This window comes from Catharus ustulatus, chromosome 22 (genome assembly GCF_009819885.2).
Source record: "Catharus ustulatus isolate bCatUst1 chromosome 22, bCatUst1.pri.v2, whole genome shotgun sequence".
In the NCBI taxonomy this organism is placed as follows: domain Eukaryota; kingdom Metazoa; phylum Chordata; class Aves; order Passeriformes; family Turdidae; genus Catharus; species Catharus ustulatus.
The window spans coordinates 10,295,096-10,322,151 of record NC_046242.1 but is presented as its reverse complement, the minus strand read 5'-3'; the positions used below and the strand labels follow the sequence as shown (position 1 = coordinate 10,322,151).

Below are 27,056 nucleotides of genomic sequence, written 5' to 3'. Positions count from 1 at the left end.
GCTTGTCTGCAACTCCGTGTAGCTTCCGCGGAACAGGGGCATCCCCCATCCCTGGGCATCCCCTGGCCCTGGTCATCCCCCATCCCTGGGCATCCCCCATCCCTGGGCACCCCCCATCCCTGGGCATCCCCCATCCCTGGGCATCCCACAGCCCTGGGCATCCCCCATCTCTGGGCATCCCCCATCTCTGGGCATGCCCCATCCCTGGGCACTCATGTTCTGAGGCTGGTGGTGGCCTGCCTAGTGGCCTCTTGATCCCAGGTCTTGTTCCCTTGGAAAAGGCTCAGAATGGATATTGGGGGGTTTGTGCTGCACTCACAGCTTGGGGTGTGGTGGAAGAGCCCCTTGGGATCCAGCTCTGGGATGAGAGGGCACAAGGAGGGGTCTGCCCCTCTCACATGCTTTGGGGTGCTGGGTGCTGCTGGTGTGGGGCTGGGATGGAAGTGGTGAGGGCAGAGCCTGAGCCAGGGATGGAATTGTCCTCCATGCCCCTGGGGACCCCTGTATCCCTCCTGGGGGGGTCCCTGCCAGGAGACACCACCAGTACCTGTGCCCAGTGACTCCAGTTTGAGTCCCCCTGGAGCTGCTGGGGAGGAGGAGCAGGAGGGGTGGGCAGAGCAGCACAGGGATGGATGAGCTACATTTCCAGCTGCCTCCCAGTGGGCATCAGTCACCTGTACCCCATTATCCCAACCTGCACCCCAATATCCCATCCCTGCCCCTGCATCCCCTCCCTCTCCTCCCCACAGAGCCCTTGGGCTGATCCAACCCCGCTGAGTGCAGGGGCAGGGACCTGGGGCAGGGCCATCCCCAGGGCCAGCATAGACTGCGAAGGGGTGGGTGGAGGGATGGAGGGATAGATGGATGATGGAGGGATGGATGGAGGGATGGAGGGAGGGATGGATGGATGATGGAGGGAGGGATAGATGGATGATGGAGGGAGGGATGGAGGGATGGATGGATGGATGGATGGATGATGGATGGATGATGGAAGGAAGGATGGATGGAGGGATGGCACCCTGTGGAGCAGAACTGAGGGTTCTGATGTGTGACAAACAGGATGTGACTTGGCCATGGGCACTGGCAACCCAGAAAACCAAGTATCTCCTGGGATCATCCCAGCAGGGTGGGCAGCAGAGGAGGGAGGGTGTGATCCCCCTCTGCTCTGCTCTCCTGCTGTGCTCATCCGAGCACAGACATGGAGCTGGTAGAGCAGGCCCAGGGGAGGCCACCAAAATGGTCCAAGGTGATCCATGGTCTCTGCTGTGGAGGAAAGCTGCCCTGTGGGACCTGTCAACTCCACCTTCTGCTCTGCTGCAGCCACTTCTCCCCTTGCTGAGGGTCAGAGTATGGGGGTCCTTGGTGTCCCTCCCTCCTTTACCAGCACTGCCTCAGCCCCACCTTGCTTGGCCTGGGGTCCTGAGCCCCACTGTGGCTATGATGCCAATTCCTGCTCTTCAGCAGGCCAAACCCCCCATGAACCCTCTTATCAACATGGAAATGGAAAATGTTTGTGCTTCCTTGGCTGGAAGCAGCTCTCACGCCAAAGGCTGGGATACACAAACCTCCCACATCCCACCATTGCAGCTCCAAGAAGGATCCCCTGGCTGCCTCTCTGTCCCCAGAACAGCCAACAGAGCCTCTGCTTTTGGCTCCAGACTGGCTGATTTACCTGGCTCCCCTTTTCCCAGAGGATAAAACCCAGCACTGATACTTCAGTGACAGCCCCAGCTGTGCCCACCCTTCCCTGCACTCCATTCCATGTGATTTTCATCACACCTTTAAAAATAAAAAGCCCCAAACCCACTCAAACCCAGTCTTCCCAAGGCAGAGATTGATATTTCCACATGGCAAAAGCTTCCATGCAATTCCCCAATGTCCTATTTTTGGTTTCTCACCAGTCCTGGCACTGGTTGCAGCATCCATGCTGGAGCTCCAGCTGAGCTTGGAGGAAGGGAATAAAGGTTTCTTGGGCAGAAAAGGAAATCTCTCGTCTTCCCTGGACTGTGCCACCCACGCCTGACACCTAATGAGACCTCAGGTGGCATCAGTTTTGTTGTTTCCATTTCCCTTTCCCCCTTCCCTTCCCTTCCCTACTTATTCATTTGTTCCTTATATAATTAATGGTATTTTCCCCTATGTGAAAATGCAGCCACACCTTTTTGCATCTTTTAAAATCAGAAACCAAGGCACTGCCTACAGTTCTTTCCCCCCTTTCCTGTACCTCTTCTCCACTTGTCACATCCATTCCCAGCTCTGTCTCTCCTGGATCCAGGGGAGCCAGGAGCAGTCATGCTGATTGCACCCAGCTCCATCTGTGTGCCTGGAGGCTGCTGGCTGGGGGTGACAGCCCTTCCCCTCTCCTGGCAGCTGTGATGAGGGTTTGGGATGCAGTGTCTGAACACATCCAGTGGATGCTCCTGATGGAGCAGGTAGTTCTTGGATCCCTTGCTCAGGGCAGGAGGAGCTCAGAGAAGAGAAACCCCATTGCTGCTGCTCTGCCCCTCCTGTTAAGGCAGCCTCTGACAGCTCCAGCTCTTCCACACCTTTTCCCACTTCCCTGTTCCCCACAGCCAGTGTGGAAAGACCAGGCCAAGAATTTGACACATTTCTCAGGCTGGGAGAGCTGGAGGTGCTCACCTGAAGAAGAGAAGGCTCCAGGGAGAGCTCAGAGCCCCTTCCAGAGTCTAAAGGGGCTCCAGGAAAGCTGGAGAGGGACTTTGGACCAGAGATGGAGGGACAGGACACAGGGAATGGCTTCCCACTGCCAGAGGGCAGGGCTGGGCGGGATATTGGGAAGCAGTATTTCCCTGGGAGGGTGGTGAGGCTGTGGTGGGCACATGAGAACACGACATGAACAGATGGATATACATTTACAGCCTGGTCTTTACTTGCAGAAGAGCCCACCTGAGGCTGTGGATTCTGGGAAGCTCCATGAGATGCCTTTACTGACACGTGATGTTATTTCTGGAGCTTCCCTGAAAAACCTCAAGTTGTGCTGTATATTGTGAAGATAATGCCCATCCCACAAACCCCACCAGGAACAGTGCTGAGAGGCTTGGGAGCAGCAGCTGTTCCTCCCCTCGGTGGTGATGTCATTGATGATGGCAGCGCAGGCACTGGGACCGAGCACAACGGGCAGGGAGAGGCTGCTCTGACGCTGACATTCCCCTGTGGAAGGGGACAAGGGATCCCTGTCCTGGCTCTCTGTCCAGGAGCACAGGCAGAGCCCCTCGGTGCTGGCTGCTCTTGGAGAAACAACAACTTCTATTTGCAGCCCAAGAGGAGACAGGACAAGGTGGCTCTGGGGCTGCGTGGCTGTGCCCCTCAGCAGGAGCAGGGATCCCACCCTGGGGAGCAGCCCTGCTGTTCTGGGTCACACTGGGACATTCCTGACAGCCACACCCTGCTGCAGCGCATGGCTGGCACCTGGGGCTTGCTCCAAGCTCAGGGCAGGAGTTGCAGAATGTGTGTGCAGGAGCAGGGAGGGGGCAGGATCCAGGCTGGGGGCTCAGCTTAGGTTTGGGTCTCTCTTTCCCGGGTAGGCTCTGCCCTTTGGCTCCCATGCACGGACCCAAGGACTCCCACCTTGGGGGCTCCACAGGACTCAGCCATTCCCCACATTTCCCCGTCACTGGCTCAGACAGGCTCCAGCCCCTGGGGCATCAGAGATCCTGGGAAGGTGTTGGCATCCCAGCAGCAACGGGGTGAAAGCCAGGCTGGCCCCAGCTGTGCTCCAGGGGCAGATGTCCCTAATCCAGCCCATCCCCACCTCCAAACCCAGCTCAGAACCCCTCAGGATGGACCCCAACCTGTTTGAGTGACAGAAGTGACTAGGGCCACCTGTTCCAGCCTTACCATGGAACTGGGAGGAATGGAAAAGATCTGATTTATTAGAACTGCTGGGAAAAGGGTACAAGGGGTGGCCTGGGGTCCTCAAAATCTCACGTGGAGAAACTACTTCTTCTTCTTGCGACGTCTGGTGTTCATTCTGATCAGCTGCAGCCCCTGCTTCTTGATGTCCTCCCGGCTGGGGATGTAGTCATGGTCTTCGTCCTCAAAATCCAAGGTATCTGGAGGGGAGAGTGGAGAGGAGGGGCTGGGGAGGGGCTGGAGGCCACCTCTGCTGTGCCTGTGTCCCTGGGAGAGCTGGCACATTTTGTTGGGATCGTGGGATCCAGGAGAGTCCGTGTGGGCTTTTCTACCCTCGCATTCCAGGGTGACCTGTGGGACCTGGTGGTGCCACTGTGGCCCATCTCCAATGCTGCTGGGGCTTCCTGTAAAAGTCTGGAGATACAGAGTGGTGGGCACAGCTCCTGCTTTGCTGAAGAAAGGCGGTGAGCTGCCAAAAACTCTTTGCCTTTTCCAGGGGATCCACAGGAAGAACCAAGCACTGATTATTCTTCACAGCCAGGTGATTTTGAAAATGAGGGTGTCCCCTCTTGCCCCACAACATCTCTCCTTGTTCCTGCAGTGGCTTGGTGCTCATCATGCCACCACCTACCTTTGTTCTCCCACATCCCTGCCTGATACCATCACCCATGTCTGAAGCCTTGGACACAGCCAAGGTCAGCCTCAAGACCTGGAAGCAATCTGTGAGTTGGCATCTGCTGGGCCAGTGGGAGACAGACAAGGACTCCAAAAATCCCTGGGACCAGGGGCTGGGACACTGTGGGACATGTCCCCACTGTGCTCTCCTACCATCTTCCATAGTGTCTTCATCCTTGAAGGAAATCTTCAGGTTCTGTGTTTCATCTGCAGTTCTTTTCTCCAGAAGGTTCCTGACCTTGACAAAGGTCTGTGAAAGATAGCCTGGGTTAAGTACTGGAGGGCAGGTGGTGTTCCAACCCAAGGGTGCCCCACTGAGGTGCCCTAGGGATGGTCGGTGCCATCTGGGACTGAGCTGCTCCATGGCTCTTCCCTTGCTGAGGAAGGATGACTTGGGTGGCCATCTGTGAGGGGCACAGAGGGGAGTCCCTGTACCTCACTGTGCTCATCAGCAGTGTCCTCAGGCCGGGCTGCCACCCTCTCCTTCAGGAACTGCAGCTTCTTCTCACACTGCTGCAGCTTCTCCTCCAGTCCCACCACTGCAACAGGGTCCTCCTGGGGAGACAGAGCCACCTTGGTGGGGACAGTGCAGCCCTGGTGGTGGTGGTGGCTGTGCCAGGTGTCCCCACGCTGTCCCCCCTGCGTGGCCCTGCTCCCTGGTGCCCCGTGGTACCTGGCCAGGGATGAGGATGCCCCGCAGGTGGAGGTACAGGTTGTCAATGATGTTCTCAAACTCGATCAGGCGCTTCTGGTTCTTTGACATCTGGGCTTGCATCTGCTCCAGCCGCGCCTCTTCCTGCTTCAGGTTCTGCCTCAGCTCCTCTTCCCGCAGCCTGGAGCCAGCCACACTCACATCACAGAGCTGCACAGGGGTGCAGGGACACCCCAAAGCTACTCCAAAAGCTTTCAGATTGCCCCACTCCCAACTGCAGCCCAGCTCCATGCTGCAGGCAGCACTTCCCATGCCAGGCAAAGGGAAAGGGAGCTCTGGCACCACAGATGAAAGTTTGGGTGCTCTGCCAGCAGCAGAGCTGGGAGCTCAGAAACCCTCCCAGGGCAGAAGGAGTGCATGGCTGCGGTGGGGTGGAGGTCAGGGTGCCTGTTAGGACATGTCCCCCCCAAGGGTGGTGGCCTGGTTAGCACAATTGCTTGAGGCCAGCAGCACCTGGTGGTGCTGATGGGCTGGTTAAACTTCAGTTTAGCCTGCTTCAACTCCAGCTCCTCCAATGTCTTCTTCAACACATTCTTCCTCTCCTTGCAGTCATCAATGTGCTGCTGCAGGTTCCCCATGGATCTCCTCTGGGCCTGGATGCTGCTGGGGATGTCCTGGTGGGGGGAGACACAAGGGCTCAGCCCAAGGTGCTCCTGCTGGAAGCAGGACCTCGTGGGGGTTTCAGGACCACAGAGCTCTGCAGTCTCTGGGCATGGAGAAGGGCAGCAAAGAGGGGTTTTGTGGGGCTCCAGGGAGAGGAGAGGAGAGCAGACAACTCCGCAGGGAAATGGGGGGAGCAGAGGTCACAGCCCCCCCAGTGCTCCAGCAGCCCCAGGTTTTAGCAGGGATGGATCTTCTATTACCCAGAGGGAGGAGCACCGCAGGGCAGACTTTGCCTTCTCCATCTTGTCAGTCACAAAGGCCTCACGCTGCATCATGGTCTTGATGGCCTCCATGTCAGCACCTGGGGTGGCAAGAAAGGAGCCATGGAGGCAGGATGGCCATGGCTGTGCCCACATCCCCCCACCCTGCCCCCTGCCAGGCACTCACCCACCACCAATTCCGAGGAGCTCTGGTCATGCTCTGCAGAGAGCATGGACACAGCTTGCTGCAAGGATAGTCAGTGTCACCCCTGGGGGATCAGCACTGCAGGCTGTCCCCTGTCCCCAGCTCACCTGCCCCACACCCCCAGCTCACCCTGCGTATCCCATATCCCCAGCTCACCTGCCCCACACTCCCAGCCCTGCCTGCCCCACACCCCCAGCTTGTCTGTCCCACCCCCAGCTCACCTGCCCCACACCCCCAGCTCACCCTGCCTACCCCACACCCCCAGCCCTGCCTGTCCCGCACCCCCAGCTCATCTGTCCCACCCACAGCTCACCTGCCCCGTACTCCCAGCCCTGCCTGTCCTGCACCCCCAGCTCACCCTGCCTATGCCACACCCTCAGCCCTGCCTGCCCCACACCCCTAGCTTGTCTGTCCCACTCACAGCTCACCTGCTCCACACCCCCAGCTCACCCTGCCTACCCCACACCCCCAGCCCTGCCTGTCCCATACCCCCAGATCACCTGCTCCACCCGCCAGCTCACCTGTCCCACCCCCAGCTCACCTATCCCACTCTCCCAGCTCACCTGCCTCTGCTGCCTTTCGTTCTCCTCCTGCTGCCTGAGGCTCTCAATGTGCTTCCTCTGCTCAGCCAGGGACTGATCCCTGAGATGCTTCTCCGCACGCACTTGGGGTCCTGCCTCAGCCATGAGTTTCTGGAGCATAACAGAGAAGGGAAGAGTTGCTGCTAAAGTCAGTTGGAGCTTTCTACAGATTGATTATTAGATTCAAGTATTGGTTTAGAGTGAGATAAGAAAGAAATTCCTCCCTGTGAGGGTGGGGCAGCCCTGGAACAGGGTGCCCAGAACAGCTATGGTTGCTCCTGGATCTCTGGAGGTGACCAAGATCAGGTTGGACAGGGCTTGGAGCAACCTGGGATAGTGGACTGTGTCTGGGCCATGGCAGGGGGCTGGAATGAGATGAGCTTTAAAAGGTCCCTGCTAACCCAAACCAGATTCCATAAATCTGTGATTTGAGCTACTGCTGAGCTACTGGAATGCCCAGTGTCAAAAGTGACCCCAGTCCATGCAAACAGGCTGTGAAGGAAGCTTGGCAAGGCAGGCTGGGGTGTGGGAACACTGCCTTTGCCATGGCTAGTACTTCAGACAGGCTGACCCCAGCCCCAGTGGACAAGAGGGAGACTCGGGACCTGCGGAGGCCTCTGGGTGCTGTGGGCAACCTCAGCTTCATCTCTTCTGCCCCTTGCTGAAGGAAGGCTCTCGGGCCCAGGTCCGTGGTGCTGTCTGTAGGCCCTGGAGGGTGGGAAAGGGCCCCAATTATCTCACCTTGATGATGGTGTTGGCTTTGAGGCTACTCCGGGCCCTGAGCTCCTCATGGTACATCACAGTCATCCCACACAGGAGGTCCAGGTATCGAGGCAGGTACACCAGCTCCTGGCACACAGGGAGCCACAGCACGTCACCTACCGGGGTTCCCCGTGCTGTGACAGGGTGCAGAGGGGATCAGCAGGGTGTGCCCTGGGACACAGCCCCTTGGGCACCCTGCGCCTCTGCAGGGAGAGCCAGTGAGACAGTGCCCAGTGAGGACAGGCTCACCCTCCTTAGGACCTCCTGCAGCCTCAGGTACAGGTTGGTCACAATCTCTCCACTGCGAATTTTCATGAGCATCTTCTCAATGTCATTGCCCAGCTGGCGAATGGTCTGGGACAGACACGGGGGGGAAGACACAAAGTGATTACACGTGCCATGCAGGGGCTGGCTTAAAGCCCCCCCATGGGGGTTGGCACACCAGGAGGAGCTCCTGGGTACCTGCAGTTGTGGCTCTTGCCACTTAGGATCCATCTCAGCATCCTGCAGCTCCTGCAGGCGCCTCTGGCGCTCATCCCTGGCTTGGCTCCACTGCCTCAGCTGGTGCAGTAGCATGTCACACACCTTCACCTGCTCGTGGACTTTGGCCTCGATCTTCTTTATGACCACCTGATGGGCATGACACCATTTTCCAGGCTAGATGCTGCAGGAGGATGGGGTGCTGCCCTGAAAGCTCCCCCCAAGGTAGGGCTGGGGACACTGCAGCTCCAGTGGGGACACAGGCTCCAGGATGTTGTCACTGGTTTGACAGGGTGGAGTCTGGGAGAGCTTTGTTCTGGGGGCTGGCTGGAATAAGGCAGAGGCAGGCAACTGCTGATGGCAGGGCTGGTGATCAATAAAATCGATCAGGGCCCAGATGGGGATGTTGCCAGAGAGCAGCAGCACCGCTCTATCCCTGCAAGAGGCCCTTGGGCAAAGGCAGCTCAGTGGGCACAGTGCCTCGATCTCCACGGGTTTACAACCAGGGCACAACCTTGGGGCAGACAGTGAAGGGCAGGGAGAGCATCTCTCTGCCAGGGATGCAACTGGACCCTGTAGGAACTCAGGCAGTACGAGAGACACGTAGGACAGCCAGGAGGTCTGCTGGGACAGAGATGCATGGATGTGTTCCATAGTGGAAAGGCACTCATGGGACCAGATGTGAACACCCCCTGTCTCTACAGCAGCCCTGTGGGCTGTCCTGGTGCTGGCACCATGTCCCTCTGCCATGCACTGCCATGTTCTTCCCAATGTCCCAATGTGAGCAGCCCCCGCTCCTGGCCCTGCTGTTACCTCCAGGCTCTCAGTGGCTGAAACGAGCTCCTGCCCCTCTCCAAAAGCATCCTTAATGGGGAGTTTGTTGTGCTGTGGGCAGGGGAGGGACAGAGATGGTCACTGTCAGCCTGGGGATGACAAATCCTTCTGCTGGGCTGTGCTGCCCGCTCCTGGCTGGGGGTGCAGGGCCAGCACCAGGCAGGGGTGCAAAAGGAGGGACCTGCTGGTACCTTCAGGACAAATTTCAGGATATTGGAATCCTCCTGCAAGGCCGCCTGCAGGGTGGGGAGCAGCTCCCTGTTCTGCCGGAGCTTTTCCTCGCAGGATTGAGTGAAAATCTTCCCCGCCTTGCTCTGGGGGACATCAGGCAGATTGTACCGATGGTACCGTGCAGGACGAGGGGGCTGGGACGCCCCTGTCCCCAAGCAGCCCGAGGCAGCACCTTGCAGGCCCACTAGGGCTCGCATCTCCTGGTGGCGCTGGCTCAGCTCAGCCTTGGGGCCCTGCGCGCTGCCGGGGGCCTCCATCCCTCGGCCCCACATTCCCAGATCCCTGAGGGACAGATCCGAGGCCCTGCTGCCCCGCAGAGGTAACCCAGTGTTGTGACTGCAGGGTTCTACCGTGGAACTGTCACCGTGGCACTGCCAACTGCCACACAGCTCCTGCTCAGCCACGGCCCAGCCCCCTCCTCAACACTTCTGCAGGGAACAGGTTAATTAACAACTGCTTAATGAGCTCTTGGAGGGGGACAGAGAAGCATTCCAGCTTTGTCTTCCATTGTCGTGGAAGTGGCAGTTTTCAGGGACCATTCTGAGCCCCACCAGGAACAGGACAACTTCAGGGCAAACATATGTGCACCCAGACACACCAGCAGTGCTCTCCTGGAAGCTGCCAACTCATTTAAAAGCCCACCCATTTGGAAATTCCAGTTAATTAGCCAGGAAATGGTTGTGCAGGGAATTATGCTCTCATTGGAATGGGCAAAGACAGTTACCAATCCCGAGCTTTATTCTGATGCTCACCATACGTTCTTGCTGAATTACAAATGTAATAAGAAATGCCAGCTTGTATCTTTATTTGTCCATAAATAAACTCAGGCTTCCTCTACCAGAGAAAATCCTCAATGTTTGGATTTGCATAAAAAGACTTTATAAAGAAATTGCCTTCCTAGCACCAAGCCCATGAATTAGCTTAGATTCAGATTCTGGAACTCCAGATCTTTAACCTGCTGCCATCCTGTTGTGCTTAAGGTGTTAAACATAGCAAACCAAGAAATTAAACAATTGCGAGATCCGGTATTACTGACACAATATCCTCTGAGGCTCTTGCTTAACATGTTAGTGCTAATTGCCAGTGACAAACTAAATATCAACATGATCATCTTTAGTGCTTCCCAAAGTATGCCTGGAAAGAGGGGCATGTGAAGGGAGTAGCCCAGGTGGTACCCAGGGGCAGCTGCCTGTGCACACAGAGCTCTCCACACCGAGCCCTGTCCGCACAGCATACCCAGTCAGTACACCCCTGCATTTCCTAGGCAGCACTTAAACCCCTGGGAACAAACAAAAGCATTTTAAAATCTCTGTTTCACTTGCCCTCAGCAAAACTCACGCTCTAGAGAGGCAAATCCTCCCAAAATACTGCTGAAGGAATTGATCCTGGCCTTGCACGAGTGCACACAAATTAGCTGCTGCAGAAATCCACTCCCAAGGGGCAGCCCAGGACTGAGGCTCCAGCCCTGCAGCCATCTAACATGCCAAACCTCCCTTTGTCCAGCCGATTTCCACTCTTCCTGATGAAATTCCAGGAAATTCACAATGAGTTAAAGGTGCAGAAGAAAGGTCAGCAGCACAAACCCAGCTCTATTTAACTGTCACACGAGGGGGGAAGTCTCTGGAAGGCAACACCAACCAAAGAGCACCACGCTCCTCCAGGAGAGATCTCCTGGCTGGCCCACAGCTCCTCACCTGCTGCCTGCTATCTGCATGGAAACAGGAATGTCATATTAAAGGCTCCTCAAATTCCTGCTGATTTAGCTTTCAGTCACTGAACCATATCTGCTTTGCCTGATGGTTTGTATTTTTAGTATCTCCTTCCCCCGTTGTTGTCCTCTCTTCCCCTTTTCTTTGAAATACCCTGGTTCAACTTCAAATAATTTGTTTAACACAGCTGCAGCAAGATTTAACAGAATTAGCAAGAACTATATCCCATGCCTCAGGAACTGGCTGGAAATTCCATGCATGGATTAGAGAGCAGCAAGAAAAAGGACAGAGGATAAAGGACAGCTGCCAGAATTGTTCTACTGCACTAAAAAGCAAAGGGGCACACACAAACAATTCCTGCTGGGAATTACTGTCCAACAAAAGCCTGTCTGGCTCCATGGCCAGAGGCCACCACTGCCTGAGATTCATTTTATCATGTGAAAGCAGCAGCTCCCAAGCACAGGCTACTCCCTCAGCCTACAAAAGCATTGCCACAGCTGGGGATATTTCCTCCACTATTAGCAAAAATAAGTATCTTATTTCTTTCTGTATCTATAATATATAAATAGATGATAATTTGTTTTTATTAATGTAGCTAAATATATTCTACAAATAAGTTATTAGGAGAACATCATCCCTATGTAAGCAAGTGCTGTTATAGCCAGTGAAGGAATTCTTTATGAATGGTCCTTTGAAGTACTTTAATTATCAAACAGCCAATTATGGAAGCCTACGTCAGTTTTCACACTGCCAAGAGACTGATTTTCAGACATGATCCACACTTTGCACCTGTTTAGAAGTGGGAAAAAAAAAAGAAGAAAAAGCTCTCTTTTTTTAAGGTCCCTCTCCTCACATACAAAGCCACTCCTCAGTGACCAGTACAATTTCTCACTCAACACTGACAACCTGAAGGTACAAACGATTGGCACCAAACCACTCAAACACTCTTCAGTAGCAACCCTGAAACTAAACCAAAGCCAGAGTAGCCTCCTCCTACACCCTAACTCAGTCCTTATTAGTGCAACTCTGACACAAACTCTTCTTACAGGCAAAGACATCTGTAAACCAAGCAAGTGTAAAATGATTAAAAAAAAAAAACCCTAACCCACACTGCATGGAAAAATCCCAAAGGATTAGTGTCAGAAAATATTTGGCAGCAAGAGATTGGAAAAAACCACGAAGGCCTAACAGAAGAGTGGCTACACCAGTCACTGCAGAAAGTTGTTGAAGCAGATCTGCTGCAGGAAGGTTTTGTTATTCAAGCTTTTCATCTCCTTCCTCCACATCCTTCAGACTGAGCACTTCCAGGGATCCTTTCCCTTTTGTCTCGCTGCGGATCAGCTCGTCAATCTCCCTGAAGCAGCCTGGGTCAATAAGGCACACCTGGAATGTTCCACATTTCATCAGTCAGCCAAGAATGCTTGAATTTCATCAGCCCTACCCAAGGCCTAACATTCACTTTCATTAAAACAATCCTGGTTAGTTACTAAGGAGGATTTTGAAGAGTTGACAAGCTCTGTCTGGCAGCAATCTTTCCAGAGAGCTCTACAGGTCCAGTTCCCTGTGCTGGACATGGCTTTTGCCAGTTGGGATTACTGGATTCTAATCTGTTTGTATGAAGATTTTAATACCAAATTTTGCTTTACCAGACACTGACTTAAAAAAAATAAATTAACTACTCTTAAAATCCAGACCTAAGTCACCAAATAAATAACAGTAACATTCCACATAGGAGAGAAACCTATCAGTGTTGCAGGATCATCACCACTAAGAGGAATTGCACTGTGCACTCAGCTTGGAGCAGCAACCTCTGGATACCAAATGTTACTTCCATGCCCACATCACTAGGATTGTGTGAAATTAAAAATTCCCAGCTGCAGCTCTGGTTAAGGATCTTTGGTAAGCCTGCAGTTTATGTAAACAACTATCTATGAATTCACCTCCTAGCAAAATACACGTGTGTAGTTCAAATCAAATCTGAACCCCAGGGACTGACTTTTGCTTACCATTTCCAACTCTTCCTGGAAGTCTTCACTCTCAGTAACTTTAATCAGTGGCTTGAGCTTCTCTTTCAGCTTCTTGCCCTCCTTTGCTGGCAGGATAAACCTCAGCCTCATGTGAGCACGTTCAATCTGCATGGTCTCCTTCAGCTGCCTGATCACTTCCAGGGCCTGTTGGACAAGAAAAAGGGCATGTAAACACCTGCTTAAGACCCAGCATTCAGATCCAAATCTTGAACCTTTTCCCCAGCTTCAGCGCCATGTCTCAGTGCTGGTCACTGCCACTCTGCTGCAGCGAGGTTGCTATCATGCTCTTTTGACAGATTAACAAAAGGCAGACTTCTTGTTTGTGATCACTTTAACATTTAAAAGCTGTCTGAAATAAAATTAAATAGCTATACTGCAAAACACAAACTCACGTGGCTCAGACGCAAACCTGGTATACCACCTCAATTAGCATAAATAATAAACCTTTTATTTCTCTTCTAACTGTATCAGTTTTCCTTCCTTTCTCCCTTCCATGAATTCTCAGCAAACAAATCGCCTGAGTTTCAGGGAGCTGTTTGTCTCCAGCACTCAGCTGCCAGATGGCCGAGTAATCCTGTGTGGGCCTCAGATCCCAGGGCTCTGCTGATCTCTCTGTGGCTGAGACCTGAGGAATTACACTGCTCCACCTCGGAGCAGGAGCTGAGAGTGCAGGAAACTCACCTGCTGCTTTGTGCTCTTGTTGGGTTTGACAGAGTAGTGAATGTCCTTCATGGCCCTTTCAATGAGGATCACTGTGTAGGGCCGCTTTGTCTCAGGGTTCACGCACTTGTCAGCCACGATGGTGGCGATGTCACGGAACATCTGCTCCAGCTGTGTGTGCCGCTCCTTGTCTGACACCTGCAGCTCCCCCTTGGATAAAATCTGTAAAACAGGGAAGTCAGTTAATGAACTTTGTGGATTTGAAGAGTGCCAAGTGAAGTAACTTTGTTAAATTTGACAGCTGCTTGAAAGGCTGGGTGAGATACGAAGTGAAGCAAACAATGATCAAATTAATAATGTGAATCACTAGAACAGATAGCATTGGAAAGGCTTCAGACAAAAAAACCTCACCACAGAAACACTAAACTGCAGCAAGAGAAGCACAGATTTCACAGAATCACAGAATATCTTGAGTTGGAAAGGACCCCAGGGGATCATCCAGTCCAGCCCCTGGCCCAGCACAGACACCCCAATAGTCCCACCCTGGCATCCCTGGCAATGCTGTCCAAACAGAGCTCCTGGAGCTCTGGCAGCCTTGGGGCCGTGCCCATTCCCTGGGGAGCCTGGGCAGTACCCAGCACCCTCAGGGGAAGAGCCTTTCCCTACAATCCAAACTAAACCTGCCCTGGCACAGCTCCAGCCATTCCCTGGGTCCTGTCCCTGTCACACAAAGCAGAAATGGGAGCTGTCCCTTGGGAGGAGCTGCAGACCCTGATGAAGTCTAACCTCAAGTCTCCTCAGGTTGAACAGACCAAGTGCCCTCAGCTGCTCTTTGTGTGGCCACTCCAGGCCCTTCAACTTTGTCTCTTTCTTTGGACTCTGATAGCTTTAGTTTTTTCTTATATGGCAGCACCAGTGCCCCAGCACTGGAGATGAGGCCACCCCAGCCCAGCCCAGAGCAGGACAATCCCCTCCCTGGCCCAGTTGTTGATGCTGGGCCTGGTGACACCAGGAGAGAAATGTCCCTCCTGGCTGCCAGGGCAATACTGACTCAAGGCATTTACTGACATCTCATCACCCACAGCAAGTCCCAGTTCATACCTCACCAGTAAGGACTAAGAAATTAGATCTGTTACTAACACCTAAGTGAACTGTCCAAAGTAATCAACTGCCCCCTTCCTTTCTCTGCATTCTTAATAACTTACCTCCTCAGAGCTGGCTGTGTCCAGACACTTCAGTGCACACAAGTTTGTGTAAGACAGAATTCTTTCCAGCCACATGCACATACCAAATTTAAAACTATAAAACAGAGCTACTGCTCCTTTTTACCCATTTCTTAACAAACAATTCTTTCACCTATAGCAGCATTCTATAAACACTCTTCAGTACAAACTGACCTAACCGTGTGACTAAAGCTTTTCACATCTTTTATAAAGCAAAGTGTGTGAAACCTACCATTTTACAGATTTCTGTTTGGTCATCTGTCCCAAATGCTTTAACCAGATCTTCCTTCTTTGCCACTTGGCCTTTGGAGACATTGACAAACACCGTGTGCGTCTGCAGGACCTCATCGAGATCTTTCTCCCTAGAGATTGAGACAAATGTAGAAAACTCAGAGTAATCCCAAAATGGAGCCAGTGTCACCCCTGCCATGGGCACTTCCACTCTCCTAGTTTGCTCTGTGCCCTGTCCAACTTGGCCTCGGACACTGCCAGGGATCCAGGGGCAGCCGGTGCCAGGGCCTCCCACTCTCACAGGGAACAATTCCTTCTCAATATCCAATCTATGCATCCCTGTTCCCTGTCAGTTTGAAACCATTGCCCCTTATCTTAGCACTCCATGCGTTGTCCAAAGTCCCTCTCCAGCAAAGTAGCAATGCCAGGAGCACAGCTGTATTCAGCGAGGAGAAACAGCTCCCGCTGCCCCCGGCTGAATCAGCACGGCCAGAACTTTCCAGCACAGGGGTGTCGCTGCCCAGGCACGGGCACGGTGCTCCCGTTACCGACCCGGCGCCTCCTCCCGGGGGCAGATCCGGGGACCGAGGCCTCGCACGATCCCCGGCCCCACAGCCGGGGACTCCCCTCCCACACGCCGGGCCCTTCCCGGTCCTCACACGGGCTCCCCTCCCGCGTCACTACCGAGTCCCCACACGGGGTGCCCAGGTACGACTCTCAGACCCGGCTCCCCTCACAGGCCCTTCCCGGGCCCCGCGCTAGGCCCGAGCCGCCTCCCCGCCAGCTCCCAGGGCACTCACGCTCCGCTGCGCCAGCCCATGACCTTGTTGCGGTAACAGGCAATCTCGAAGCGCTTCCCGGCGCGCCGTGCCCGCACCACGGCCACATTGGTGAGGCGGATCTGGTTGGTGGGGGTGAAGATGGACATGGCAGCAGCGGCCCGCTCCGCCCCCGGCTCGGCCCGGCAGTGAAACGCGGCCGGAAGGGGCGGGAGCCGCGCATGGCGGCGTGAGGGGAGCCGGGAGCGGGTCAGTGCCGGGCGGAGGAGCCGGGACGGGGCGATGGCTGGATGTGATAGAGAGAGAGGCATGAGGGGGGATATTATAACCGTGTTTGTGGGATAATAATGCGTATATGGGCTAATAACCGTGAGGGGGGATGTAATAACTGTGTGTGTATGTGCAGTTATAATTGTGAGAGGGTGCTGTGGAGGGAGATGAGGGTAATGACCGTGGGGTATTTTATTAAGCATGAGTGATGGGTGGGGTGGTAACTCTGTTTAATAATTGTGAGGGTGGTGGGTTGATAAGTGTGAGAGGCAGGGTAAAGTTTGGTAATAACCGTGAAGGGTGTGAGAGGGGCATTACCGTGAGAGGAGCAATAACCACGAGGCTGGGGTGCATGTGTGTGGGGTGATAACTATAAGGGGGGTGTGTAGTTGTGTAGGGAGTAATAGTGAGTGTGTGTATGTGTGCGTTTTGGAGCTAAAATTCTCTTGAATATGTGTAACATCTATTGCATTTGAGGAAACTGTATAGAGGTTAAGGGAATCCCTATAGCTGGTTTGGGTAAAACTGGAAACACTGGGCAAGTGTTTTTGGCTCTTGTCTTTTGTGAGTCTCAGTGTTGCTGCTGAAGGGGTGAAGGGCATCCCCTTCAGTCTTTGCTCTGGCAACTTGAGTAACAGCCAGTGAGAGTTTCTATCCTCTTGGAAATACTTGGATTCTGTGCTCTCAACTGATGTCTGCACAAACAGGATCCAAACTGCAGATGACAGTAGGAGGGTGTCAGCTGTGTTCCTCTGTCAATAAGTATTACAAACCAGCCTTTTTGGGATGCCTGAATATTTCATATGAAATAGATATTCCCATACATCACAGAGGTACACTCCTTGCTGTACCCTGGCTTACTGTGCCCTGAATGTTCTGAACCAACCTGAAACATCTCAGTGACTCCAAATCAAACTTCACTTGCATCACAGAATTCTGTGAAAGTGTTTCCAATTGCATCCACATTTCAGTCTGCCCTTGAAACTCTCTTTGTAATCAGTGTGACATCTAATGTTTTTAAGCAAGGGTTGTGTTCAGCAGAAAGTTGTGTGCATGTGATTTTTCCCTTGGACTGGAGCTTTCTCATTCAAGAGAGGCTGCATTTGTTGAGTTTGTGTAAAACTAAAGCCAGTATGATCCACGGGATTCTTCACAAGGACTTTTTCCTTTCAGGCACTTGCATAGCACAAGTATTTTATGCTTTTCCTTGTAACAGAGCTGCCTTATCAAAGAAAAACACAGAGTTTCCCTCTGACAATACGGACTGCTGGTTTGGAGCTCAGCTGGCACACCTGAGGAGATGAAGGCTTCTTAATTCAATTTTAGTGTCTTGTCTTTAGCCAGAAGCTGTTTTCTGCAAAGCCTGAGCAGTAGCTGGTGATATGAGGCTGTGGGTACCCTGTGATTATTTTGTGTATGCTCATTCCATTTTCACTCTATAGGAATCTGTGACATTCCAGATTGGGATGTCTCAATGGATACCTGGAGCTACTTCCATACTTGCCTGGTGTCCATATGGCTGCACAGATTTTACATCTATTCTGCTGTTGCTTTTGGGATCATCCTTTGGATTGTCATTCAGTTGATTACCACCAGAACCAAAAGAAAGGTAACGGAGCCTGTCAGCACTTTTCTCTGAGAAGACCCCAAAAACCTGTGTGGAAGTGAGTAGTTATTGGGTAAAGGCACCTTCTGAGGCTCTTGCAAATCCCAAATGCAGTTTGGTTATCTGGTTTTGATCCTCAGCCTGGATTGTTTATGTCTGTAGATCACTAAATGCTCTTGTTGCTCTGATGTTGCGGCAGAGCTCAGCAGGGACTCTCCTCACACTCTCCTGGGAGAATGTGTCCCCCTGGGTTGGTCTATTACTCCAGGTAAATCTCTGCTTGTGCCCACTGTTTGCACCTTCAGCTTTTCATTATGATGATGGCAGGGTTGGGCTGTTTTTGGGATGGGAGGGAATTAGGCCATTGAGAATTGCAAGCCTCCTCTTGCAGGTGAGTAAAGATCTGCTGCAGGACTGTGGAGGTTCAGCTGGGTCCTGTTACCTCCCAGACCAGTGGGTACTGTAGCATGGCCTAGGTCAGGAAAACAGGTCCTGGTGTGTCTGTCTGGGTGTGAGAGGAGCCAAATGCTTTGAGTGTTGCTGAGAGTGGCCCCAGGATTTGAATTTTAAATGCTCTTGGTTTGACAGCCCTTGGAGAAGGGACTGCATGTGACACAGCTCTCTTTTCATAGGCTGAGAAATCCATGGCAATCCTTCTTTCCCCGAGGGAACAGCAGAGAAACTGGGAAATGGATGTGCCCCCCACTCAGGCACAGGAGGTCCATGTTGCTGGAGTGAAGATTTTCTATGGCTCTCAGACTGGCACAGCAAAGGTATCTATACTTTTATTGCACATCTGTGAAGTTGCTTTGAAATGTTGTTGTGATCCAAGAACATTGCTTGCCTTAAAACACTGCCCTGGGTACAGATCTGGGAGCTCATCAGCACATGCATTAGCTTGTTTAATCATTGCCCAACATGCAAGGTAAGTGAAAAGTTAAATAAAAATAACAATTTTCCTCCTCCCTTTAAGCAAGGCATGCAGTAGAGATTAATTATAAAGCTAAGAGTTCACTCTTTGCACTATAGTTTAATTTAATAGCAGGGCTTCATAGAGAGAAGTGCTGGTTTTGGTGCTTTCTCAAGAAGAAATGTAATTTGTGTAACTGTGATTAGTTGTTATAATGTTTGTAACTCTTAGCCAGTATATTCCATTTTTGTTTTAATGTGAGGAATTGCAGGTGCTGGTGTCCAGGCCTCCTGTGTCATTATTCTTCCTGTCCTGGGAGAAGTCTTGTAGCTGAGTAAAGCAGGGCTTGTGTGCTTGAAGTAATTGATAACTTCCTATGTTTCTTTGTTCAGAGATTTGCCAAAGCTCTGGCTGAAGCTGTTACTTCTCTTAATTTGCCTGTGGAGGTCATTAACATGGGAGATTATGATCCAGAAGATGGTTTTATCTGAGGAGGTGGGTACAACATAAACACCAGTAATAAGTACAAGTTTTTCCTGGGGTTGTCAAAGCTATTTCCCTCTTACATTTCTCTCCTGTTGTTCTGGAAATCCCTAAAGCTTTGTGTTGAATTGCTTCCCTACCTATGCAAATGTAGCCCATCAGCCCTCAGCAGAAAATACCTAAATTTTGAGAATTTCAAAGCACTAGTTGGATATTTTGCTGTGACAATGACTCTGTATGAGCCAGATCTGTAACTCAGTGCTGAGCTGGGTGAGAGTGGCTGCCCCAGGTGCCCTGTACACCTGGGCAAGGTTCAGAACCAGAACAGGAAGGTGGTGATGCCTCTGCAGCCCTTAGAGGCTTTTCAGTTAAAAATTCCATGTGAGGTGTATTTATTTGGAGTAGTCCTTGATGGGTTTTTCTTCTGTGAATGTTGATAGTTACTACTTGAGAGTTTAAATTAATCCTAACATGAAGTTTTGGTGAAAACTGCGTGCTGGGAATTCCTTAGGGTTTCAGTATGAATTGCCAGCATTTGATACTGCCCCCAACACACCTGGAAATGTGAGGTTGAGGAGTTTGAAGTATTTATCCATTGAGTACTTCCCTGCTGAAGGAGTTGGGTCAGGAAGCTGCTGATGGGGTTGGATGTCCAGTTTTGCTCTGTTCCTGTGTCCCTTTTCAGCCTGACTTCTCTCTACTAATTTAAGGTGCTGTGAAGATTGTTCAGCACCCTTGGGATTGTCACCGGCACCATCCCACTCCAAAAGGAGACAGCCTTGTCTTTTGATTTCTCCCAGCTGCCTGGGTGTTGTAACTATTTGCTTTAAAAGAAGTTCTGGAAAATGCAATGATTTTTTTTGTTTTTCCTCTCCTGCGCTGTTTGTGTGACCAGACAAGCAGCAGGAACATCTGTGTGTTCCTGGTGGCCACCTACACTGATGGGCAGCCCCCAGAGAGTGCAGCCTGGTTCTGCAAGTGGCTGGAAGAGGCAGCCAATGATTTCCGTGTTGGGAAAAGCTTCCTGCAGGGCCTGAGATATGCTGTGTTCGGTCTGGGGAACTCGGCCTATGTGGATCACTACAACACGGTGAGTGTCCCTGTGCTCCCTGCTCAGCTTCTGCTCCTTGAGAGACTCAGCTGCATGAAGTGCAGCAAACCTGAATGGGGCTGGTGGTCTGTGTGGGAATTGCAGCTCTTGTGCTGACTGGGTGAGGCACTGGATTTAGGGCATGGGCATAATCACAGAACCATTGAGCTTGGAAAAAACCCCCAAGATCACTGAGCCCACCCTGTGTGCGATCCCCACCTTGTCCCCAGCCCAGAGCACTGAGTGCCATGTCCAGGCCTTCCTTGGGCACTTCCAGGGATGGGGTCTCCAAACCTCCCTGGGCAGCCCCTGCCAATCCCTGACCACCCTTCCCACGGGGAAATTCCTCCTGATGTCCACCCTGAGCCTCCCCTGGCCCAGCCTCAGGCCGTTCCCTCTCCTCCTGTCCCTGTTCCCTGGGAGCAGAGCCCGACCCCCCCCGGCTGTCCCCTCCTGTCAGGGACTTGTGCAGAGCCACAAGGGCCCCCCTGAGCCTCCTTTTCTCCAGGCTGAGCCCCTTTCCCAGCTCCCTCAGACCCTCCTGAGGTTCCAGACCCTTCCCAGCTCCTTCCCTGGACATGTGCCAGCCCCTCAATGCTTTTCTTGGGGTGAGGGGCCCAAAACTGCCTTTAGGACTGGACTTGTATCAGCAATGCAACTGCAGAGGTACAGTCACTGTCCTGGTCCTGCTGCCACACCATTGCTGGTACAAGCTAGTGCCACTGGTCTTCATGGCCACCTGGGCATGAAGCAATAGGATTCAAATGGGAAATGAGTCCTACAGGCACTGGGAGGTGTGGTAACACATTTGATAACTCCTTACTGAGTTAATTTCCTAGCTTGGAAAGCTTTCTGCAGTCACCTGAGGGCACTGCACTGTAAACTCCTGCTCTTGCTGCTTTTTAAACTTGGCTCCTTTATATGATGAGGGTTCTAGCTTTATTCCCTGATGTGAGCTGTGGCAGTATCTGATGTGACCAGTGTGGCCTGGTCATTGGTCTCATCTCATACAGAACATTTTTCCCAGCTTGTGTTCAGAGCTGGGGCTGTGTGTCACTAGTGGCCATTCTGACCAACAAGCAGCACACAGAGCAGTCTGTTCCCAGAGCCCATCCCTTCACCCCAGGGATGGCAGAGGATTTTCCTATGGAGTCTGAGGAGTGTGGTGCTGTTCAGGCTGCCCTGTGTCTGTGCTGAGCCAGCACCTGAGAGGGACTCCCCAGGTCCCTGCCTTGCAGTGCCATGCAGCTCATTGGCTCTTCCCAGGGTGGATCTTTGCATTTCTGGTTGGCTGCTTGCACTTGGACCTGATTTAATTTCCTTTCCATCCCTTCCTCCTGCCCTAGGTTGGAAGGAGGATGGACAGGTGGCTGTGGATGCTCAGTGCCAGCAGGATCATGACTCGGGCTGAAGGGGACTGCAATGTGGCCCAGAGCAAGCATGGCAGCATCGAGGCTGACTTTGAGGCCTGGAAAGCCAAATTCCTCACTCAGCTACAGGCACTCTGCAAAGGGGAAAAGAAGCCCTGCAGTGGGAAGTGCAAGAAAGGGAAATGCAAATCTTTGGGGAAGCAGAGCAAGGAAAGCTCGGACCATGAACACAGGACGTCGGAACATGAGAATACTGAGGTACAGCCAAAATCCTTGAGGCCTTACTTTATTTGGAGCACTGTTTGACTTCTTCCCTTCCTTCTGCAGTCCAGAGGGCTGCTATGGGAGCCTGGTGATTATTCTGGAGCAGGGGGAGAGAAGAGCTGAGATCCCATGGCAATAACAAGTAGAATGAGCCATCTGAAAGAAGGACCAAAGAATTAGTGATGGAGCCAGGCTCGATGGCATTTGTGTGATGAGGGAGTCTTGTTCCTGGCTGGGGACAGATGCTCCAGGCTGGGTTCTCAGCACAGCCTTTGCCTTGGAACAAAGGCCAAGGGAACAATTCAGTTCCATGTGAGTCATTAACCTGCTTCCACTTCAACCCAGTGAAGCTCAGCTGCTCTGCCTGCATCCAAGGGTTTTCCAAAAGCAGCTGAGGTGTGTCACCTGAGCAGGCCTTGTATGTTCTTTGTGTGTCTGCCTGTAATAGTTTCTCTCTTCTGGAGTGTTGATTGATTGCAGATTTTGACTAAGAAATCCTCTCTGTTTCTCTCCAATGCAAGACCCAAGCTGCTATGGCACATTAATCCTCTCTTGGGCCATATACTGTGGGTTGAATTTTATAGGAAAGTAAGTGGTTCTTCTGGCTGGTTTTGGGAGTGCTGGCTGCTGCAGGGCAGGAGGAATAAATCTTGGTGTCAGCAAGACACTTGGGTTTAAAGGGGTTCAGGGTTCCATATCCATCCTACAGGTTTTTGGTAGGCTATTTCTTGTTTTCAGTGGTCTTTACTGGTGAGCTCATTTCACTGGTTAGCTTAGTCTTGCATTTAACTGTGAGATAATTTTTTTTTCTCTGCCCTCTTCCACAGGCAGAGGAGTTGTTTGAAACCAGTAGTGAGGAGGAAGCTGGAGGCACAGATTCTGTCATCGATGTTGAAGATCTTGGCAATATCATGGGCCACATGAAGAAAGCAAAGGTACTACTGTTAGAGGGAGTGTGGAATGGTCAGGTCTTGGTCACTGAACAGCTGGATTGATTAAAATGTGACTGGCTGGATTTGAATCTGTAGGGTTTGGTTAGCAGGAGAGTAAAATACAATCTACTGAAGAACCTGTCCCCAAAAAGAACTTCTTTGGAGGTGTGCTGGGTGTAGTCACAGACTGACTCTGGCTTGCTCACCAGTCAAATGCTGCAGTGGTAATCTGTGACTTCCAGTCTGAGGGAAGATGCATTTGCAGAACTAGCACTGGATCTGGCTGCAAATCTCTGCACTGAGATTCCCAGTCCATTGCCTGAACACAGGTCCTGCTCCTGTCCTGCCTGTGGGTTGTCACTGAAGTGGAGGTGTGTGAGGACAGGGGCAGAGCTGCAGGTGCAGCAGGAGCACCTGGTTGCAGTCTTGCTCACTGCTGCCCTAGGGTGGGGTCTGTCACACAGCCCCAGTTCCTGCTCCATCCCAGGCTCTTGCTGGCTCTGTTCCCAGTGATTGTGTTGATGTCCCTTTTCTGTGCTCAGTCTGAGCTGGGATGTGTCAGCTCAGCTCACTCACACAAAGGACTAGGGACAGGGAGCAGCTGCAGGGCCTTGCTGTGCTCCCCACTCTCTGAGCAGCTGTTGCTCAGGGTAGGGGGATGGCCTGTGATGTGCTCTGAGCCCATCTGCTGAACCCCTTTGCTCTCAATGACCTTTGCATGGTGCTCTCATTGCTTGTGCACCCTTGAGCTGCTGTCCATGCCCTTCTCACCAAACTGACCTCTGTAATTGCACCTTCCTTACCTTGGTAGGTATTGTGGGGCTTCTCACAGCTCTTTCCCAAAATGGGGCCCTGGCACAGGGTGCCCAGAGCAGCTGTGGCTGTCCCTGGATCCCTGGCAGTGTCCAAGGCCAGGTTGGATGGGGCTTGGAGCAGCCTGGAACAGTGGGTGGAAGGGATGTGGAATGAGATGGTGTCTGAGGTCCCTGCCAATCCAAACTGCTCTGTGACTCTATGAAGATACAACCATGTCCTCGGTTGGTCTGAGCCGAGGTGGCACTGCTGGGCCACCTGAAGCCAGGCCATGGCTCACAGGAGGATGTGAAAGGAGGTGCTTGGAGGGCAGGAGCTTACAAGGGGAGCATGGGGAACTCTGTTCCTCCCCTTAGGCAGGGGAAGGAGGTAAATCAAATGCTGCTGTTTGTAACCAGCACTGTGAGGAGAGGAGCCCCACTGGTGGCGCAAGGCTGGCTGCTGTTGGAGGGCTCTGTCCTGGAGCCTGTGCACTGCAGCTCATGAGGGAAGGCTGGGGAACCTCCTGGCTTCGCTTTGGAGGGAAAAAGGACCACAGTTCCTCATGGAGACCATTGGTGCTGTCTCCTCTCTCCTACGCTCACCACTAGAGGTCAGCGGCCAAAAGGGAACCGCGGGTGCTGCAGCAGCTCCTGGGCGGTGCTTCAGCAGTGGTGACAGCCAGCAGCCGTGTGAAGAATTGGGCATTGAGCTTTCCCTGACTGACAGAATGTAGCAACATCATCATCGGGAGCCGTGTAACCCAGTCAAACCACATATCATAGCCAGTATACAAATAAAAAGTGAGCACAGCAATAAAGTACTTCCTGCTGTTTGCTGGAAGAAGTCAGTGCTGAGGTCAGTGTGGTATGGGTTTGTGCACAGGCAGGTAAAGTTCACTACTGTCTGTGCCTTTTCCGAGGCTGCTTTCTCCTCAGCCTTCCTGGTACTCTGCTGGAGCAGGGAGAGGCCTGGGTTGGATGTGTCTATGTCCTGCAGTAACTGTGACTGTACAGATCGGGTTGCTGTGGCTGTGACCCAAGTGCCACCCTGATCAGAGGGGCAGCTGCTGTCTGAGCTGCTGACATTCACCTGAGCTGGGACCTGCAGGTGTTGATTCTTTGAACCTTTTCCTTAGAGGAGCTGGCAGAGCTCCTCACTCTCTCTGTGAGAGTTGAACACTGCCCTCCTGCAGAGGATTAAATTCTGAGGGGGTAAGTGTTGATGTGGGCCTGAGAGCTCACTCTGAGTGTGCATAAGGGCACCTCTGTTGAAGTCCCATCCCCTTTCTAGGCTCTGAGTCTGCACTGAGAGGTTTCCTGTACCAGGTGAGTCATTCTGCCTTTGGCCATTGTTTTCTCTCTGATGGAATGCTGAACTGTGTGAAATGAGTGTGACACTGTTGTTTTACCCTGACCTAACCTGTTGTCCTTTAGGACTCCTTGCCTACACACCCAAGTACTCTGGGCTGTGGGATCTGAACTAGTCACACACAGGTGAGCAAGTTGGAGAGAAATTTGGGTATCTTCAGGGTTGTATCACAGACAGTTCTTCCTCTGAGTTCCTTGGGTTTGGAATGTGCCTGACACTCTCCAGCAGGAGTTCTGTGGGTGTCACTGTTGGGTATTCACCCCTCTGCCTATGGAATGTGGAACAGCAGGTTCTTGTGCATTGTAGTTAATTTGAAATGGTTTTGGGTCCAACTTTCATCTCTTTTGCATGGATTTGCTCTTGTGAGAGTCATTAGCTGGTAAAGCTGCTGTGCAGGCATAGATAGTCAGAATTCCTTATTGTTCTGCCTTTTCTGGGATGGCACAGTGAGGCTGTGGAGGTGATGGGATCAAATAAAAGCTTACTCACATCTCTACAGATCATCTTAATTTAATTTCACATCTACCTTTTGTTGTTTGCCTTGATGGAAATCAAGGCTGAGATTTGTCTTACAGCTTCCCCCCATATCCTGCAGGTTTGTAGTATTGTCAGAGGGCTTGAAGCAGGTGCTGGTATCTTGCAGCCTCTTGGACCAGATGGATTCAGGAGTTCCAGGGGAAAGCCAGAACCTTTCTGCCAAGTTGAATTATAGTTACTACAGAGTGAGTTAGGGAAGAGATGGACTCCTAAAGAGCTGCTGAGTGTGAAGTCACACAATTCATGGTGCCTTCTGCACAGAATCTGAACCCAAATGGACAAAAGGTTGGGTAGATATTGGTAATATATTCAAGTATATTAACTGATGGCTGGTCCAACAGCAAATTCCTCATGAGTTTACCAAGTCTCATTATATGTGCTGATGGATTTTAATGCATTTAAGAACAAGGTGGACTTGGAAGTTTTGCAGTTGTGGCACACTTTGCCTGTCCTCCAGAGTTCTTCCCCTGATGTGGATTTGTCAGGGAAAGTGAACTCTGATGGTGTTTGTGGCCTACAAGGTGCCATTAATCACAGGGACATCAGTTCTTAGTATGGATTATCTCCCCCAGCTGGGACATCTGAAAGGACAGATCTATCTACACTCATTCCCAGGGAATGGAATGACTTTATTAACCTTCGCATTTATAAACTTCAGGCATGAGTAATAGCAATAATAATATCCTGATTCCTTGTTTGATGGGTTTGGAAGCAATCAAATGAGCATATTTTGTTGATGCAATTTTGAGATTAATGCTCATGTTTTCTACAACAAGCAGTGTAATGATGCTGACAGGCTCATTTGCAATGTAAAGAGAGGGGGAACACGACAAGAGTTTCCAGGAACCAAACCCTACCCCAGAGAGCTCAGTTTGTGTCCCTCTGTATCCCTGGCCCCTTTGGCACTGTTCCCTGAAATGTCACCCTGTTTTAGCCTTTGGAAATCCTACCCCTTTCAGTGTTTGCTGGGAGCCCTTGTAGCCTGGGGCTGCTGTGCAAGCCCAAACCTTGCAGGCCCTGGCTGAAGGAACTCTTCAGGAAGCTGGGTTTGGTTGGAGTGGGGCAGTGGCCAATGAGGTATTTAAGGCTTAAGGTTTGCAGACGAAGGGTCATGTGCAACTTTGTGTTACAGCTAGGAGCTTTTTAAAGGAGGAAAGAATATGTTAACCAAATGGAACAAAATTTGGATATGTAACTTTCAGTTAAAACTGATGTGGACAGCTCTAAAAGCTTCAGCTTTTAATGGATGAAGGATCTCGTTATGAAAAATGCGCCCTTATCTGCAGCAGCTGCCCTGGGCCACATTCTGACTTATGCTACTTTGACTCAGAATTCAGTGTGAGCCTACATTTGAAAATGAGCTTTAAGAAATTTAATTTAACTTCTTGGGGAATACTTCTGTCATGAACAGCAGGATTTGCCATAGGGGCACTTCACCTTTTCTCCTTTCCTGGGTTCAAATCTTTTTTCTCTAAACCCTGGCTAATGGAAAGGATTACAATTACTAAACAACTAAACAAAATCACAGTAATTTCACGACCATAAGGCGCACCAGACTATAAGGCGCACCCCCCGGATTCGGCAAA

The 27,056-nt window shown here is 51.8% G+C and overlaps 4 protein-coding genes across 7 annotated transcripts in view; 1 reads left to right on the top strand and 3 right to left on the bottom strand.

Moving 5' to 3' along the window:
* Nucleotides 1-3,872: 3,872 nt before the first annotated feature.
* Nucleotides 3,873-7,820, bottom strand: CCDC183 (coiled-coil domain containing 183). The gene is made up of 9 exons (XM_033077962.2): nucleotides 7,651-7,820; nucleotides 6,892-7,020; nucleotides 6,311-6,368; nucleotides 6,124-6,224; nucleotides 5,714-5,874; nucleotides 5,222-5,381; nucleotides 4,984-5,103; nucleotides 4,702-4,798; nucleotides 3,873-4,073 (listed from the first exon to the last, which is right to left on the bottom strand). Exons 1-9 carry the CDS (start codon nucleotides 7,714-7,716, stop codon nucleotides 3,958-3,960), a joined length of 1,008 nt encoding a protein of 335 aa, XP_032933853.1. The 5' UTR covers nucleotides 7,717-7,820; the 3' UTR covers nucleotides 3,873-3,957.
* LOC117006199 lies at nucleotides 7,820-9,473 on the bottom strand. The gene is made up of 4 exons (XM_033078561.2): nucleotides 9,177-9,473; nucleotides 8,965-9,036; nucleotides 8,134-8,328; nucleotides 7,820-8,025 (listed from the first exon to the last, which is right to left on the bottom strand). Exons 1-4 carry the CDS (start codon nucleotides 9,471-9,473, stop codon nucleotides 7,828-7,830), a joined length of 762 nt encoding a protein of 253 aa, XP_032934452.1. The 3' UTR covers nucleotides 7,820-7,827.
* A 458-nt stretch (nucleotides 9,474-9,931) lies between these two features.
* Nucleotides 9,932-16,046, bottom strand: SBDS (SBDS ribosome maturation factor). Its single transcript, XM_033077963.1, has 5 exons — nucleotides 15,867-16,046; nucleotides 15,068-15,197; nucleotides 13,634-13,834; nucleotides 12,932-13,096; nucleotides 9,932-12,308 (listed from the first exon to the last, which is right to left on the bottom strand). Exons 1-5 carry the CDS (start codon nucleotides 15,992-15,994, stop codon nucleotides 12,180-12,182), a joined length of 753 nt encoding a protein of 250 aa, XP_032933854.1. The 5' UTR covers nucleotides 15,995-16,046; the 3' UTR covers nucleotides 9,932-12,179.
* A 54-nt stretch (nucleotides 16,047-16,100) lies between these two features.
* LOC117005885 (S-adenosyl-L-methionine-dependent tRNA 4-demethylwyosine synthase TYW1-like) overlaps nucleotides 16,101-27,056 on the top strand; it is a 92,033-nt gene continuing 81,077 nt past the window's right edge. Inside the window, exons 1-7 of one of the 4 annotated variants that reach the window (XM_033077961.1) lie at nucleotides 16,101-16,152; nucleotides 17,558-17,724; nucleotides 18,354-18,494; nucleotides 19,024-19,109; nucleotides 19,994-20,204; nucleotides 21,551-21,832; nucleotides 22,666-22,773. In XM_033077961.1, the coding sequence (XP_032933852.1) occupies nucleotides 16,128-16,152; nucleotides 17,558-17,724; nucleotides 18,354-18,494; nucleotides 19,024-19,109; nucleotides 19,994-20,204; nucleotides 21,551-21,832; nucleotides 22,666-22,773 (1,020 nt within the window). In that variant the 5' untranslated portion in view covers nucleotides 16,101-16,127. Of the gene's footprint in view, nucleotides 18,495-19,023; nucleotides 19,127-19,993; nucleotides 20,205-21,550; nucleotides 21,833-22,665; nucleotides 22,774-27,056 lie in introns of all 4 variants that reach the window. The other 3 variants (XM_033077960.1, XM_033077959.1, XM_033077957.1) reach the window with 3 other exon arrangements.